Genomic DNA, 17333 nt, shown 5'->3' with positions numbered 1-17333 from the left:
GTCCGCGTTTTTTCATCTTCGACGGGCAAAGCAGCTGGCCCCCTTCCTTGGGCGCCAGGACCTAGCAACGGTGATCCATGCTACGGTCACCTCGAGATTGGACTACTGTAACGCCCTCTACATGGGGCTGCCCCTGTGCCGAACTCGACGGCTGCAGCTAGTGCAGAACGCAGCGGCTAGGCTGTTGTTGGGGCTCCCAAGATGGGAGCACATACAGCCGGGGCTGCACGGACTGCACTGGCTGCCAGTGGCACACCGAGTTCGTTACAAGGTGCTGGTTATTACCTTTAAAGCCCTATATGGCCGAGGACCTGCCTACTTGAGGGACCGTCTCTCCCGCATGAACCCCAGAGAGCGCTGAGGTCAGCTGGTAAGAACCAGCTGAATATCCCTGGGCCAAAGGAGGCCAGATTGAAGTCCACCCGGGATCGGGCCTTCTCTGTAGCGGCCCCCCTACTGTGGAACCAACTCCCGGAGGAGGTATGGGCCCTGCGATGCTTAGATCAATTCCGCAGGGCCTGTAAGACCCACCTCTTTAAAACAGCCTTCACATAAACCGAGCCAGAAAGTCCTGTTGGATACGTCCTATGTTTTATGTTCTAATCACTGGAATTTATGAAAGATCTTAATTATAGCACCATAATCTTAACTCTAATGTAATTTTAATGTTTTTAAGGATGATCTTATATTGAATTGTATATGAATTTATAATTGACTGCACATCATTTTATTGTATACTGTATTCATGTGTTGTGAGCCGCCCTGAGCCTGTTTGCGGGGAGGGCGGGATACAAATAAAAAGTTGTTGTTGTTATTATTATTATTATTATTATTATTATTAATAATAATAATAATAATAATAATAATTATTATTATTATTATTATTATTATTATTATACCAGAAGTGTGCGGCTCCATTATTTTCCTGCTACATATGTCTGTATGTCTGTCTGTCATGATCCTGGGCCTAGCGAGGCCTGCAGATCCCAGGAAAGCCTGCTTAGGAGTTACTGGGAAAAGCCTACATCTCCCAGGATCCCCTGTCCCTCTGATTGGGTAGCAAGGGGTTTGAAGGGAAACAGGCCCCGAAAGGGGTGGGGCCTGGGAAGAGAATATAAAGGCCCAGCCCAGGAAGTGGGTGTTCTTTCCCTGAAAGGTTGAGCTAGAGGTAGGCTGTGCCTGAAGAGCTTGAGCAGGGGAAAGCTCCCTCACGTAAGGAAAGAGGTGAGTGCTGGTTAGTAGCTTAGGGACTGTAAATTAAGACGCACTAGGACTTTTGTTTATTTTCCTTTCACCCTTTTACTGTTTTATGCACCTTGTTAATTTATATAGCACTGACTTTAAAATAAACCTTTTTGTTGTTGTTCACTCTGCCTGGTCCTCACGCCTATTATTTGGCCTAAGCTACAAGAGGCCTGAAGGGCCTGGGAGGGGACTCTGGGCCTTCTTCAGGGGAACCCTTAACCCAGAGTGGTGGCAGCACTTGGTAAGACCCCCCTGAGTCATGACATGGTGGCTTCAGCGGTGGGATGAACTAGTTTTGGACCCTGGTGAGGCACAGTGCCATTTGGCCTTGATAAGGTTTTTTTGCTGCTGGCTTAAGGAAGCCACATTTTCTGAAGGTGCTGGCAGGACCAAGTAAGGTCTGGTAAAAGTGGTGAAAGGGTATTTTGTTTATTTTCTAGCTTTCAGGTCAACTGGATAATGAGGCTAGATAGATAGTGTGTGCTCCTCCGGTCTGCTGAGAAGCCAGAAGACACGCCTGTCCCTAGAACGAAGACCCAACCAGGGGCTGTTGGTCTGATGTCTGAGAAAACAGACAAAGCTATGGCATCCCCAAGTGAGGAGGCCTTGCGTCTTCAACTGCAAATTAAGCAGGCAGACCTTGAGAAGGCCAGGCTCGAGGTAGAGTTAAAGGAGAAAGAGCTGCAAAAGCAAGAGAACACAGTCAAAATAGAATTAGAGAAAGAAAGGATGCTAAAAGAAGAAAATGCAGCCAGAATGGACCTGGAAAGAGAGAATATGAAGCTGACTCATGGGCTTGAACTGGCAAAAGTTGAAAAGGGGCTGCTTCCTCCAGACACTGCTGTGCAAGGGGATAGACGAAAGTACCCTTTACTCAAGGAAGGGGAGGACATTGAGGCATTCCTGCAAAACTTTGAGCAAGTTTGCATGGACTGCAAGCTTCAAAGCTAAGTGGGATTCTGGCTTCAGTGTCTGGGCAGATGGAAGGTGAAGAGAGGCCAGACTACAAACTGTTTAAACAGAGTGTGTGTGAGAGGGTGGGGTTCTCCAAAGAGCCTGTAAGAGGTTCAAGGAAGTTAAATCTGAACCCAAGGAGTCCTACCCACAATTAGTGTATAGGCTGGGGAAGGCCTATGACCTATGGCTTGAAGTAGCCGATGTGCATTGACTGGTTCTTGACTCTTATTCCTGAGCACATTAGACACCCGCTGATTGACAAGAGTCCTTCCACCATCAAAGAAACGGGATAGTGGGCAGACTGCCTGGCTGACGCATATGGAGGGTGGAGACCCAGCACCAGTTGTGATTGGCACCCAAAGCTCCCTCCTGACCCTGGTGCCGAGGAGCAGTCTGATGTGAAGGAAAAACTGTCCCAGCAACAGCCTCCTATTTCTACAGGTGCTGGTGTGGAACAGTCAACAGGAGACCAGAAAGTACCTTGCTGTTATTCCTGCAATGAGTTGGGGCATATCCGGAGTCAGTGCCCAAAGTCTACCACTACTGTGGCATTCCACATGATGCCAGTGGGCCCTGGACCCACTTCTTTTGAACAGGACCCTGAGTGTATTCCTCAGCGTCATTGCAGGGAAGTGACTGTGGATGGGCATGGTGTGATAGCCTGGCGAGACACTGCTTCCCTTTTGACTTCTGTACATCGTTCTCTTGTGAACCCGAAGTGTTTCCTCCCAGGTGGAGGAAGGAAAGTACTGTTCATTAATGAAGCTGAAGGAGTTACCATTCCAGTGGCCAGGATAGCTATCCAGTATGAGGGTTGGACTGGGTCATGGAAAGTTGCTGTGTATGAAAACACACCAGTGGCTATGTTTATAGGGGAGGATTTGGCAGAACATGTACTTAGCGGAAGAAAGCAACTGAATCCAAACACTCTCCCGGAGTGGATTGTACGGAGAACAGGGAAACTGCAAAGTGAAACAGCAGATATTCACAGAGACAAGGTTCTAAGGAACCAGAATAGGTAAGAAAACTGTTTGTAGGTGGCCTGAGCTTTCAGACTACTGATGACAGCTTGAGGGAACACTTTGAAACCTGAGGCACACTCACTGACTTTGTGGTAGTGAGAGATCCACAGACAAGACGTTCCCATGGGTTTGTGACCTATTCTTGCCAGGAAGAGGCAAATGCTGCACTGGCAGCTGCACCACATAAGGTGGATGGTTGGGTGGTGGGACTCAAGCGAGCAGTTCCAAGGAAAGTTTCTGTGAGGCCTGGTGCCCACTTGACAGGAAGGAGAAGATATAAACTGCTACTGCAAAGGAATCATAGATGCAGTTCAGGCTGTTCCATGGGTTCTGGAAACTGGAGGGAGTTGGCTACAGGCAGCCAAACTTACCAACCCTAAGCGCCTGAGATAGACTGTGTTTATTAATCTCTACCCTGTGTGTTATTGGGTTCCACTGTTTCTGTACATAGTAATGGTTTATAATTTGTTTCGGGAACCCCATTTTGAGTAGACCTCCTCAATGTGATCTAGATTGCCAGACCCCATGATTTGGTCTAGCAGGGGGACGTCATGATCCTGGGCCTAGCGAGGCCTGCAGGTCCCAGGGAAGCCTGCTTAGGAGTTACTGGGAAAAGCCTACATCTCCCAGGATCCCGTTCCTCTGATTGGGTAGCAAGGGGTTTGAAGGGAAACAGGCCCTGAGAGGGGTGGGGCCTGGGAAGAGAATATAAAGGCCCAGCCCAGGAAGTAGGTGTTCTTTCCCTAAAAGGTTGAGCTAGAGGTAGGCAGTGCCTGAAGAGCTTAAGCAGGGGAAAGCTCCCTCACCTAAGGAAAGAGGTGAGTGCTGGTTAGTAGCTTAGGGACTGTAAATTAAGACGCATTAGGACTTTTATTTTCCTTTCACCCTTTTACTGTTTTATGCACCTTGTTAATTTATATAGCACTGACTTTAAAATAAACCTTTTTATTGTTGTTCACTCTGCCTGGTCCTCACGCCTATTATTTGGCCTAAGCTACAGGAGGCCTGAAGCGCCTGGGAGGGGACTCTGGGCCTTCTCCAGGGGAACCTTTAACCCAGAGTGGTGGCAGCACTTGATAAGACCCCCCTGAGTCATGACATGTCATGAAGGGGTCATAGGAAACTGCTGTGGAGAAACGAAACACTGGACTTACCTAAATATTTCTTCTCTTCAGTGGGGCAAAGTCATCCACACTTGTTAGGTTACACCCTCTGCTCACTCTAAGCTGTGGAGTCTTGTGAGCAAAGATTCTACTTCATAAGCTACTGGCACTGAAGTTGTGAGTGAGCAATTTGGCTACTGCATAAACTAGTCTGTTCTGGAGCCATCCTTCCTGAGCTAAGACCAAACTGAGCTGGAGGCTAAAAAACTGTGTGCTAGCTCTCACTAACTCAGCTTAGAGGGAACACTGCAGCCTCCTTTCACTCCAGGCAGGACTATGCAAATTTTTGTATACCTTCCCAGGCACAGCAAGGGTGTCCTTCCAGACACAAAATAGCCAAGCTTCCAAAGACCTATCTTTAGCATCTTTATTAACTAGAAACTTCAACAATAACTCATCAACTATATTAAAACTTTGTTGTGGGAAACTTGGATGACTTCACCGCACTGAAGAGAAGAAATCTTCACCTAAGTCCAATGTTTTGCGCTCCCTCAGTGGGGAGAGTCATCTGCACTAGTTATGTAATCAAGCAGGCAGACAGGGCGCAGATGTAATTGCAACTAGGGAAAAAAACTTCCCAGGATAAGAATCTTGGCTCTATAGCAGGGGTGGCCAATGGTAGCTTTCCAGATGTCTTTTGCCTACAACATGGCCAATGACTGGGGCTGATGGGAGTTGTAGGCAAAAAAAACATCTGGAGAGCTACCGCTGGCCACCCCTGCTCTATAGAGCTTAAAGTTTCCAATAGTAGTTTGGTTAAAACCTGTACCAACTTCAACAGGTTCCACGCTGGAAATCTATGTTTGACGGGGTGCTAATTGCATGGCACCTTTTAAGATACTGCTTTACACATTTGCTAGCAGTCATACTTGCTAATCCCGTAGCCTAGTACTGCTGCAAGTGGCAACTTGTCTCTTTAGTGGGTTAGGCCTGAGGCCTCTCTTCTATCCTTCATGTCAGAAGGCAGTTTCATTCTGAAGTGACAGTTTTAGAGCACTCATCTGCTGTCATTGTTTTAAAAAGTGATTGTTTTAACTTTGCTGTGACCTGCCCTGAGCCCGTTTGGGAAAGGTTGGATAGAAATGTGAAATAAATTTCTGGAATGCTAACCAAGTATAATTATAGATCCATCTGGTCACAAGTCTTCTAGTCTGAAACATGATGTTTACGATCTCTTTTGACAAACCTGAACATTCTTAAAAGTCTGCCCACTCAACTTCCAATTTGAATTTTGAAGCATCAGTCTCTTTATCTAAAATGTGTTAGAGAAATTGATTGGAAGCTCGTTGAACCTGGAGTGAAACGAGGGTTCAACTATGACCTTGTCGCACATATAATTTCTGCCAAGCTGCATTGGAAATTCTTCAGCTTGGAGTGTTGGACTCTTGTGAGAACATTTACACCTTGAAAAAACAGCCTGGACCCTCCTATTGAAAAAGTTTGCATTTATTGTAATTTGGAAACAAGTGGAGCAGACGTTCTCACTATATGTTGAGTCTATGGTTGATTCTATAACCTAATCTGTTATTCTGATAAGAAAATTTGTACTTTCATAGACCTTTGCATTTTTGAATTTTTTTTAGACTGATTTTTGCGGTGGCTTTTATAGCTTTGACCCCAGTTCCACTTTCTGCATTTCTCTGTTTAGTTGGTCAATCCCCAGTTGGGGGCAGGGGATCCCCCGGTTTGAAGGCCCTCCCCCCCGCTTCAGAGTCATCAGAAAGTGAGGGGGAGGGGGGAAGGGAAATGGCTGCTGTGCACTCCATTGTTCCCTATGGAGACTGATCCTCATAGGGTATAATGGAGAACTGATCCACAGGTATCTGGGGAGCTGTTTTTTGAGGTAGAGGCACCAAAGTTTCAGCATAGCATCCTGTACCTATAAGCCCCAAAAGAAAGTGCCCCTATCCTTCATTATTTCCAATGAAGGGAAGACATTTAAAAGGTGTGCAGTCCCTTTAGATGTGATGGCCAAAACTCTCTTTGGAGTTCAATTATGCTTGTCACAACCTTGCTCCTGGCTCCACCACCAAAGTCCTCAGATATTTCTTGAATTGGACACGGCAACCCTATTTAGAACACTTTTGGAATTGGGGGTTGCAGTGACCCCAAGGGAAAGCAGTCTTTGCAACCTGAATTGTTGAGTTTATAGTAGAACTGCACTGCATTTTTGGAAATGGGGTCATTCCATACCCCACTGCAAGTCAAGCCAGGAAATGTCTGTAGGCATCCTCTGAACCTCACATTTTCCATACTTGAAGGAGCCATGAAGCCTGGAACTTTGACCATCTACTTACTGAGTTAATTTGTTTCTTTTCTTTCAAATTTTGCAAACCTCAGAGTGATCGTCTGACCTTTACATATCTGGGGTGGGGGAAGTATTCTAGATGACCCCAACAACCTATCCACTGAACTTTTCACCTTCAATTTCTCCAAATCTCTGAGTCACCTTTTCAACTTTACACACACACACACACTATATATATATATATATATATATATATATATATATATATATATATATATATATATATATATATATATATATGGGGGGAGGGGAGAGGTTGAAATGACAATATAAGGAAATGTGACATCCTTGCACAGCCACCTGTATTTCTGCCGTGACACACCAATAGTGTACATCACTGAGGTTTTGCCTAGGCTTGAAATTCTGAACTCTATTGAACAGTGGAAGAACTGACAGCCCAGGATGCTTCTCTGAAGCAGGGTTTTACAGATTCACAACTGTCTTCTGCTTTAAAAATGGCGGAGTCAATTTGATCCTATTTACATTTTTGATGTTTTCAAAGAGGGGTATTTTTGTCCTGCATTTCTGAAGGAAGTTATTCTTGAGCCCTGATTTTTTTCTTAGTAGCTAATGCCATGACTGAAAGAGCTATCAGGTTTCCATGGCTTTTTGCTGTAATGTGAAGTCACGTTGACTTGTATTCCACAATAATATAGTTGGGTTTTTTGCCTTGGGAGGGTTAAAAGCTTTTGCATTAACTTTTGAACCTGAGAATGTGTAATTTGAGCTTATGCAAGTAGCATTTTGAACATTGAAGATTAGCTCCTCACTTCTTCTACATTATTGATCTGAAAACTGAAGGGCTAGACACTACCACATGAACAACAGAGGCAATACCACACAAAAGCTTCCCAACACCAGAACACTTTGCATATTAATGAGGTCATTTCACTGAGGCCAGCATTTAGAACTCTATATGAAGAATGTGATTGCAATTATATAAGTTCAAATGCATTGGAGAGCATCTATCCATTCTTTAAATACCACCCCTTCCATCAAGGAGCTCAGGGCATCCCCTCCCAATTTTACACTATCAATCTTATGAGGGCAGGTTAGGCTGAGAAGCATTCTGTACCTGGATATTTCAGATTTCTTAGATGATTATACCACACTGGCCCATTTTAAGAAACAAAAGCCTGTTTATTTGGGCATTTGGAAGTTTTAACTCTTGATTTCCTTAATTCATACACCAGGTTTTAGTACAGGTAAGTAAGTGCAATACACTTTTGGAAGCTTCTATAAAGCTTACTGGAAACAGCTTAGAAGAAACTTGGCCCAAGCTTCAAAAATAAGATTATTTTTCTTAATACAATGGCTCAGTTAAGGCAACAAAGAGAACAAGGTACTGTGCATTGGTATCCTTCATCTTGTTAGACAAGCCCAAAATTATGTATTGCCAATGTTGAGGTAATCACTGATTTTTTTTTTGCTTGTTTAGTTAGAAACACATATTAAATAAACCATCTTATCAGTTTCCCCACCAGGTTTGATCAGACAAACTTCATTTACTTCATTTAGACCCCGCCTATGGGGACCCAAAGCAACTCCTATTGTTCTATTTTATTCTTACAAAAATCTTGTGGGGTATGTTAGGGTGAGAGTGTGATTCGCCCTAGGTCACCTACTAAGCTTCCATGGCAGAGTGGGGATTAGAACCTGCATCTCCCAGCTCTTAATACAAGATTCTAACTACTATACTACAACTATATATCCAGAGTTAAATTAGTTCAAATAGAAAATAAATTGTTTTTATTTGTGGTGGTTCTTGAATATTAGACTGCCTTTCATATACTGGACACAACATGTTTAGCAAAGTCTCTTGCCCTTTAATGAAGCAGTCTACCAAATATTTCACAGGATGCATTGAACAAATAATCCCTTTCTTTCCTAAATGTTTTAAGAAATCAGTGTGATGCAGTGGTTAGAGCATGGATGGCCAAACTGTTGCTCAGGAGCCACATGCAGGTCAAGAAGGAATTTAATACAGGCTTACTCTCTTAAGTTCGATTCCAGCTGAAGCTGGTTCAAGTAGCCAGCTCGAGGTTGACTCAGCCTTCCATCCTTCCGAGATCAGTAAAATGAGTACCCAGCTTGCTGGGGGGAAAGTGTAATGACCGGGGAAGGCAATGGCAAACCACCCCATTGTGAAAGCAGCTTCACCCTAGAGTCGGAAATGACTGGTGCTTGCACAGGGGACTTTTCCTTCCTACTCTTAAGTAAGCTTACTTGGCATTGGTACCTCAGTTGGCCTCTGAACGCTGACCCATAGGTAGATGAATATTTCCATTGTGTGTGAAGCAGGGAAGAAGGGGGAAACAGGAAGGCTTGCAAGCTCTTCTCCACCACAGAGGTCACCTGAAGACCTAGAGTGGGGAAAGAGAGTGCAAGGGCTGAGGGAGCCACTGGAAGGAGGGATAGAATTAAAGGAGGAGATGCAGGGTTCCTCCTTAGTTTCATAGGTCTTGTAGGAGCTGCATTTACTAACCTTGGTGTCAAGGCAAAGAGAGATGCATAATGATGCAAACGATAGTGATTTATGGGTACATGTGTGTTTCCTTCTCCCACTGGTGCCAAAAAATAATTCTTTACTCTTTCCTTATTCCCAGCTTTTGTTTTTTAAAACGTCTCCTAGCATGGTCATGTTGTAAAGTGCATACATATGTATTTTCTCTTTCTGTGCATTATTAAGAGTTTTAAGATATATGAAATATTTGTTCATGACTTGTGACTCTCAAACCTCTGACATTTATTTCATGTGGCTTTTATGTTAAGCTAGTTTGGCCACCCTCAGGTTAGAGTATCAAACTAGTATCTGGGAGAATCAAGTCTGAACCCTAACTCTGTGGAAGCTTGTTGGATGACCTTGGGCCAGTCACATACTGTTAGCCTAACTTACCGAGAATTGTTGTTGTGAGGGTAAAATGCAAAAGAGAATTATGTAAGCTACACTGGGGAGAAAGATGGGGGTATAAAGTAAATAAACACAATAGCGCCACAAATTATTTCAGTACATCCCTAAACAGAAGTAGGAAATACAGTACTTGCCCTCATCCCTTAAAGTCCTGTAATTTATATTTCAAAATAATTATAACAGGAAAGGACAAAGAAATAAGACAATGTGACTGTTTTGGACTTGATGTGGATTTTTCAAGAACATGTTTTTCAAAAACATGCCATGTATGTAGCTATACTTAAGGGCAAGCAGAAGAAAGACAACTCCTAATGTTTAACATTTTACTTAGAAGATACAGGTTTATGTTGTTTAGGCTTTCCCCACTCCAGCTCTATTTTGCATTCATGTGAATTGCTTGGTAAATTTTGGTCCCAGTCCATAACTGTGTTTTATAAACTAAATGCCTGACCAACTATACTGTACAAGCGAAATCAAACAGTATTTAAGATTAGACTGTCAGTTCCAATCTTCAGCAATATTTTGAAAACGGACTTATCAGTAGGAGTGGTTCATGGTACATAGTTTACAAGATCTAGTGGAAACTGTCATTTGTGGAAGCAAAAATATTACCCTTTGTTCTGGGAGTGCTCCTGAAGATTAATCAGAATGGGTTAACGCAAATGGTCGAAGACAAACATACTTTTCTAATATTTATTTTTCCACCTGCAAACTGTAGCAAAACATGATCAGATTTATTGTTATGCCGACAGGTATCCCTCTACATCATAGAGAATTTAGGCATGTATAAATAGAAGAGCTCTTTAGGAAAGGAAAAACACTTTGAGAAATGAATAAAACCTCCAATTTTGAACTCATAACTCCCAATGGCAATGGTTAAAATGATGTAGGTCATTCATTCCAAGAGATACCACAGCACCGTAAAGTGGCTGATCTTTTCCCCAGTAACATTTTTCACATAACAATGTGTTAAAAGTTACAAATACTGATATGCACAAATAACTAATTCCTAAGAAAAAATATGTACAGTACTGCAGCATGAACGTGGTATCTGCAATAACTTATTAGCCAATTTTAATATACATGATACCATTAACATTCTCCTGCCAACATACAGATAATGGATGTTATCACAGCCCTCTGTTTTGCACATTACCTGGTGTTTCTTTGCACATTACCTGGCTGTAACACACGATGCAGGCTTTTTACTTTTAAAGATTTCTCTTGTGTTTAAAGCTAAATCAGTGAAACAAGACAACAGTGCAAGAGGCGCAGAGATGTTATGTGTTCACATAAGAGTTCTTTTAGGTAAAGTGTCTATAAGGCTATAAGAAAGGATTGGTCGATGAGCTTCCTGTTGGAAATTGTCCTGCTGGTGTACCTGCCTGGAGAAACAAAAGGGATAAAAGTCATGTACTAAAGCTATTACACAAAGCCATAAATCAGAGCTTAATATCTGGACAGATTCCAAGATGCATTGTAACGCATCATGTCAGAAATATTACTTTGGCAAAAACAGGAAAAATCTATCTTATTCCAGATGTTTTTAATTCTGCAGTGATTGGGAAAGCACTGTTATACCCTGGTATTATGGTCCAGTACTCTATTGTAATTTGGAAAAGAAAGTTAATGATTCCTTATAAAACGGATATTCAACATAGAGAGACCCCACTGTTAATTTCTATGTAGAGCTTCTTACTCTATACCGGACTCTACCACCATTAACCTTTCAGTGCTGGGATTTTTGTTCACATCACTTTTTCTTTTGCTGCATCAATAAGAGCTAGTTTTAATTCTTCAAAGTGTCTGAATTCATTTATACATATATTCCACCTTGGACTGGCAGCATTAATTTTCATCATTCATTTTAACTGAAGTCTGACCATAGTGCCCTTTAGTGACACTGTGAAGATTAACACACACAGAGGCAGAACTAACACAGAACAATTCTGTCTTACGAAGAAAGACTGAAGGAGGCTGGGCATGTTTAGCCTGGAGAGGAGGTGGATGAGAGGTAATATGATCACCATCTTCAAGTACTTGAAGGGCTGTCATAGAGGATGGTGCAGAATTGTTTTTTGAGGCCCCAGAAAATAGGACCAGAACCAACGGGTTGAAATTAAATCAAGAGTTTCCAGCTCAACATTAGGAAGAACTTCCTGACAGCTAGAGCGGTTCCTCAGTGGAACAGGCTTCCTCAGGAAGTGGTGGCTCTCCTTTGGAGGTTTTTAAACAGAGACTGGATGCAGATCCTGTGAATTGGGGGGGGGGGGTATTTGTGAATTTCCTGCATTGACTAGATGACCCTGGAGGTCCCTTCCAACTTTGATTATAGGATTCTTAATGGGTTATAGAAAAACTGCTTTTAAAAAGTCTCTCTGAGATAAACTATGGTTCCAAATACATAGAAAATTTCAAAAGTGAGGTTCAAATATACTCCCTGCCATTCAGTGAACACCTTTAAGAATCCATATCTACATTATAACGTTACACCTCTTCCTCACAACAATTTGAAACAAATTATCAATCATTAAGACTGACTTACCATAAAAGGATTACTAGATACTCCAACAGCTGTAACTTGCCCAAATGGGGTTACTACTGGTTTTGCCTGTCCAAATACAGCAAAGCCGCCACCTTTGTAATAAAATATCAGAAGTCAGCTTCAAATTACTAGTTAAATCCTTAAAAGCACAATACTAGGTATCTCAGTTGCCAGAAGTTAAACCTCTGAGAGCCATGTACACCCCTGTAATAGTTTTTGGAAGAAGGGCATAGTGAAAAAGGATAGACGATGGGCTTAGATTCTTTGTTGACTTGCTTCCTCATTTCAGATTAAACAAAACCAAATAGATTTTAACTTCAAGTGCCCTCTGAATTTTTTAGGCCAGCAGTCCCAACACTCCCTTGCTCCTTTTCAATTTGTGAACCTATATAAGCTTAAAACTTACAAAAACTAACTAGGAAAGCCTAGAAAACACACCAGAACATAATAAACTCTTGAGTAAGCCTCAGGTACAGAAACAAAATTATTGTTTAACTGGCCTATAGTACACCTTTTAAGGTTAAAGTTCATGAACATCATTCAAGATAACATTTTGATGATTGCTAGTGCCATTTTAGCAGGGATTACAAAGTTTTACTATGGTCAAACAAAACAGCAGCATCATTCCTGGAACAAGGAACCTGAGACTGTAAAATATGTCACATTTTCCCCTCCCATACTACCAGTGAAATCTTAATACTAGAACATTACATTCAGCTAGCCAGCTGGTGACAGGGTCCCCAGGAGATGAGAGCAGAAGGCAAGCAAGGCTGTCTCCAGAGATAAACAACCTCAATTATAAAGGTGTTCTCAGCTTACTGCTATTTTCCCCACCTGTTGAAACAACATATAACATAAAATTATTTACCATTAGGTTGCTGGGCAAAAGCAGCCTGAGGAAAGGCTGCCTGGGCTGGGAATGCAGGTTGTTGGAAATTACCACTAAAGCTAGTTGGAAGACTAAATGAGGCAGGTGTTCCAAATCCTGCAGGCATGCTCATGGATGCGGTACCAAATGTTGCTGCTGGTAAGAGAAATGTTGCATTATTACTTTTGAAGGACACTATACTATTATAATGAAGATTCAGTAATCATTTTTTCTACAAAGCAGCCAGTTACATGGCCAACCTAAAAACCCAACCAGCTTCTTGGTTTTCCCAGGAACACTGCTAAAGTGTGCATGGTTTGCCCCACATGATCTTTTTGATCCTTCTGCTAGTCTCTTTCTAGATATTTGCAAATATTTCTTCTTCCAAGGAGAATATGAAAGATAGATATTACAGGAAACCGTAATAACGCCAAATTCTCTGCAGAAAAGCAATCTAAAATTCATTTTTATGAATGTCACAGAATTAGTCTAGCTCAGTAGAGCAACAGCTCTTTCAGAAACAATGCGTTATATCCTCTGACTCCCCTCCACCAAGCCTGTTTCCAGTGGAAGAGTTTGTCTGCCTTCCCAATGGATTTTTTTAACACTCTGGAAGCTGTCCCAGATGCTGTATCAGTCATTGCTTTGAGTCTCATCTCAGTGTCACCAGGTTATTCTGTGGTACAAGGCAATGCTGTTCACAAAAACATTTTATGAACATTAAACATTTGTCTAGTTAACTAGATTTGTGGATCCTGGCTAGTCACTATTCAGTGACTAATACAACTGAATTCTAAATCACCATCAATCAATAATCAAGGCTAGCCAGGTAAGAGATGGCATAAGAGCTGACAAGGATTTATGGAATAAGGAAGCACACACGAAGATAGGCAGGATACATATAATGCACTGACAGAACTTTCACAAGCTACTATTGGCAGAAAGGATACAACAGTGAAGCTTGCTAAAACAATAAATCCAAACACACTGTGACAATATGCAATGGTTTGGTATAATTATGTGTTTCACTTAAGCTGCTGTGAACACAAGTTTTGAAACTCAGTTAATTTTTAAATCATCTATTAATGTGGCCATGGAGGTAGACATAACAGCTTGCAGTCTTAAGCACTTTCACTTACCAGCAATTCCAACTGAAATTAATTCCATGTAATTGCTAAGTACATATGTTTAAGACTGCAGCACAAATCTTAATTTACACCAGGTAATGTCACTGCATATTTGAGGCATATCACCATCCATGCCCACTTCACTTTAAAATATGGAGAGAGGGTTGAAAAAGTTGTACATGCAGAGAAACCAGTCACTGGCAATAAGCTTCCACAAGCAAACAAGTTAGCCACATGAAGCTTATATAAAGTGTGACTACCTACCAAAGTGAGCCTGAGGAAATATGTGAGAATGCATTGCTCCTGAGAGGCCTTATGGAGAAGTCAAAGAGACCAAACAGTGTCAAATGGTGAACAATCTCTTGTAAAAGTGATTTAAATGATATTGAAATGCTTTCTAAAATACAACATTTGAATGCTTTGTTTTAGATTTTGGAATACTTCCAAATCCAAGATCTATAAGATCTATTATTCTGCAGAACTGGTCAGAAATGGATATCGTTTAACAAGGTCAAAAGCATTCTTCTAATACACACATCATATATTTTTTTTTAGAAGGCTAAGAGGTATTTCATTTTTATTTGCTAAAAAAATCAACTATTTAGATTCCTAAAAACAGCAGTATGATAATTAGTTACTGCTTGTAAGCACAAGAAAGACAGTTTAAGCCTAAATGAATTTAGATTTTATTAGTATGACCTAGGCGGATAAAAAGCCACAGCAAAATTAAGCTTTTGGTTTAATAAGGGCATAAGCATATTAGCATGTTAGTTTTATTCCAGATTCTGAAGATACTGAATGAACATACAGATTTCTATCCAACATTTTCTGAGCAAGTTTTTTTTTCCTGACCTGTTGCTGTTCTGTTACTGGTTTGGAATGGGTTCGTTGAAGGTGCTACAGAGGCTACAGGGGCAGCCACAAACGGATTTGTAGACGGTGCTGCTGAAAAATAAAGAAGTGGCAAGATCAAAAATGTATGCATTCATTAAGCTGCCCACTATAAGAGTAAAGTATAAAAAGTCATTTTTTTTACATTTTATACTGGAATAAAAAGGAATCTACTCTGGTATTTTAAAAAGCAATAACACTGCCTTCAAAGAGAGTTATGACTTACTAATACAGAGTAAACCTAAAATCCCAGACCATAAAACTGGTTCTTTAAAAAAAAGCAGCTAAAAAGCTTAATGTTTTAAAATACCTCCAAAAGGAGCAGGCACACTTGAGGACGTAGGCTGTGTTTGTGTATTAGAACCCACTGGTACTGTTCCAAAAGCATTGCTGAAAATTAAACATTCAACAACATCAGAGTCAATTAGATGCTTACATTTCATTTTTTTATGTGAAAGCACAGACAGCTAATCATATACCAAAAGAAAATGATTGGTGCCATTTAGCTGCAACTATTTCTACTGCAGAAATAAAAATTTAACTAGTAAGCAAAAAGATTTGTCTGCCAGTAACAAAAACCATGCAAAGCAATAAGACACACAGGAAAAAACACCTTAGATAAGCTGTCAAGCATCAATTTGCACGTGCAGACACTTACAACATTAATTACATTTCAAATAACTGGCACCACACATTGCAAACCTCTTATCAAAAGATTCGAGCCAGTTACAGCATCAAAACCAAGGTCTTTGTACAAATATTGTATCGCTGACAATGTAGACAATGAAAATATTGAAAGGTCTTCTGTCTACTTATAGCTTTATTCTACCAACATTTAGTTAGCGATTTTCCAAGCCAATTTTGTTTTGTTTCAGTAAGTTACTCTACCCCCCGCCACTTCACTGCATAACTGAACCGACAAGTTTTAAAGTATCGATTTTAAAGATAATGTTTGAGTTTCTTCCAGTGTCTTATTTAATTTTTGCTGTTTGTAAACACAACTGGTTTACGTGAACTTCTAGCAAGAAAGAGTACCTGCTAACATTACTGGTGGAAGTATATGCATTACTAGAGGTTGCTGTGGAGCTGAACACACTGTCTAATTCTGCTAGAGCTGCATACTTGTCTGAAGATGCACTTGGCTGACTTCGGGCTGACACAGCAGGGCCTGCTGGTGCTGTATTGACAGCACCAAATCCACTTCCTTGCTCACTACCACCTAAAAAAAGAACATATACTATCAAATTAAAAATTTCCAGAAAAGACGATTTTTTAAAATTCACAATGAGATAATGGAGGTAACTTTAAAAATGGCTAATCTATTGCTAAAGAATTGCAAGCACACTTCTTTCAAACGATCTACCCCCTCTGCCTTTAAAAAACAAGAACAAGGCCATGTTTTCAGTAACCAGATTTATTTCAGATACAGAGACAAGGGAGATTTAGCTCAACATACTGAGTCAAATTAACCCCTACCCCATTCAAAGGATGAATTTCTGAGTGCTTACTCCTTCAAGGCCACACCAGTGTGCTTAGATTTTTAAACCTAAATAGAGCCCAGGACAGATACATACTAACACACAGGTTGAAAGCTTAAAAGCACTACAATGAAACTTACAGTTAATTTAGAACAGAATATTAATTATTCCATGTGGATTCTTGGCTTAAATTTGTGTGTATACCAGATACAGTAATATCCTCCATACCACCACATAATATCAACAAAGCTACGGGACAACATGAAGAAAACTGTCTGATGTAAAGGATAAGCTGCTCCATATGCGTGGCTTGTCACATGGCAACAATAACTACACGGGCAATTTGAAGCAGTCCTTGTGTGGTAAACTAGCCCTTAATAGCATATTATGGAACAAACATAACTGCATGTTCGCAACAGATGGAATCCAAGTTCCTTTCTTTAATGGCCCTAATTTTAAGGCCCGTAGCTATGAGGGGGGCCAGGCCACTCTATTAAACCCCCCTTTCCCTATGTAGGGCCCCTCCGTTGGAGGGCCTCCAGGACCAGCAAGAGGGAGAGCGGCAGATAGAGAACAGCAGTGTGAGAGAGGGGGGACAGTGAGACAGTGGTAGAAAGAGAGAACGGCAGTGCAAAAGACGGGGGGACAGTGCAAGAGCGAAAGAAAGAGAATGGCAGTGTGAGAGATAGGGGGACAGTAAGAGAGGACAGTAGTGCTAGAGATGGGGGACAGTGAGACAGTGGCAGAGCGAGAGAGAGAATGGCAGCACAAAAGACAGGGCAACAGTGAGAAAGAGAGAAAGAACAGCAGCGTGAGAG

General features: G+C 41.4%; 1 protein-coding gene across 20 annotated transcripts in view; it reads right to left on the bottom strand.

Annotated features, from left to right (window-relative positions):
• Positions 1–10285: 10285 nt before the first annotated feature.
• AGFG1 (ArfGAP with FG repeats 1) overlaps positions 10286–17333 on the bottom strand; it is a 43804-nt gene continuing 36756 nt past the window's right edge. For 5 of the 20 annotated variants that reach the window (XM_060242225.1, XM_060242229.1, XM_060242236.1 and 2 more), the window contains 7 exons: positions 16073–16256; positions 15348–15427; positions 14999–15091; positions 14411–14458; positions 13020–13175; positions 12152–12243; positions 10286–10991 (listed from right to left, as the gene is read on the bottom strand). In XM_060242225.1, coding sequence (XP_060098208.1) covers positions 10932–10991; positions 12152–12243; positions 13020–13175; positions 14411–14458; positions 14999–15091; positions 15348–15427; positions 16073–16256 — 713 coding nt within the window. In that variant the 3' untranslated portion in view covers positions 10286–10931. The remainder of the gene's footprint in view (positions 10992–12151; positions 12244–13019; positions 13176–14410; positions 14459–14998; positions 15092–15347; positions 15428–16072; positions 16257–17333) is intronic. The other 15 variants (XM_060242227.1, XM_060242231.1, XM_060242241.1 and 12 more) reach the window with 6 other exon arrangements.

Source organism: Heteronotia binoei, chromosome 6 (assembly GCF_032191835.1).
Source record: "Heteronotia binoei isolate CCM8104 ecotype False Entrance Well chromosome 6, APGP_CSIRO_Hbin_v1, whole genome shotgun sequence".
NCBI lineage: Eukaryota > Metazoa > Chordata > Lepidosauria > Squamata > Gekkonidae > Heteronotia > Heteronotia binoei.
This window is presented reverse-complemented; position numbering and strand designations above follow the sequence as displayed.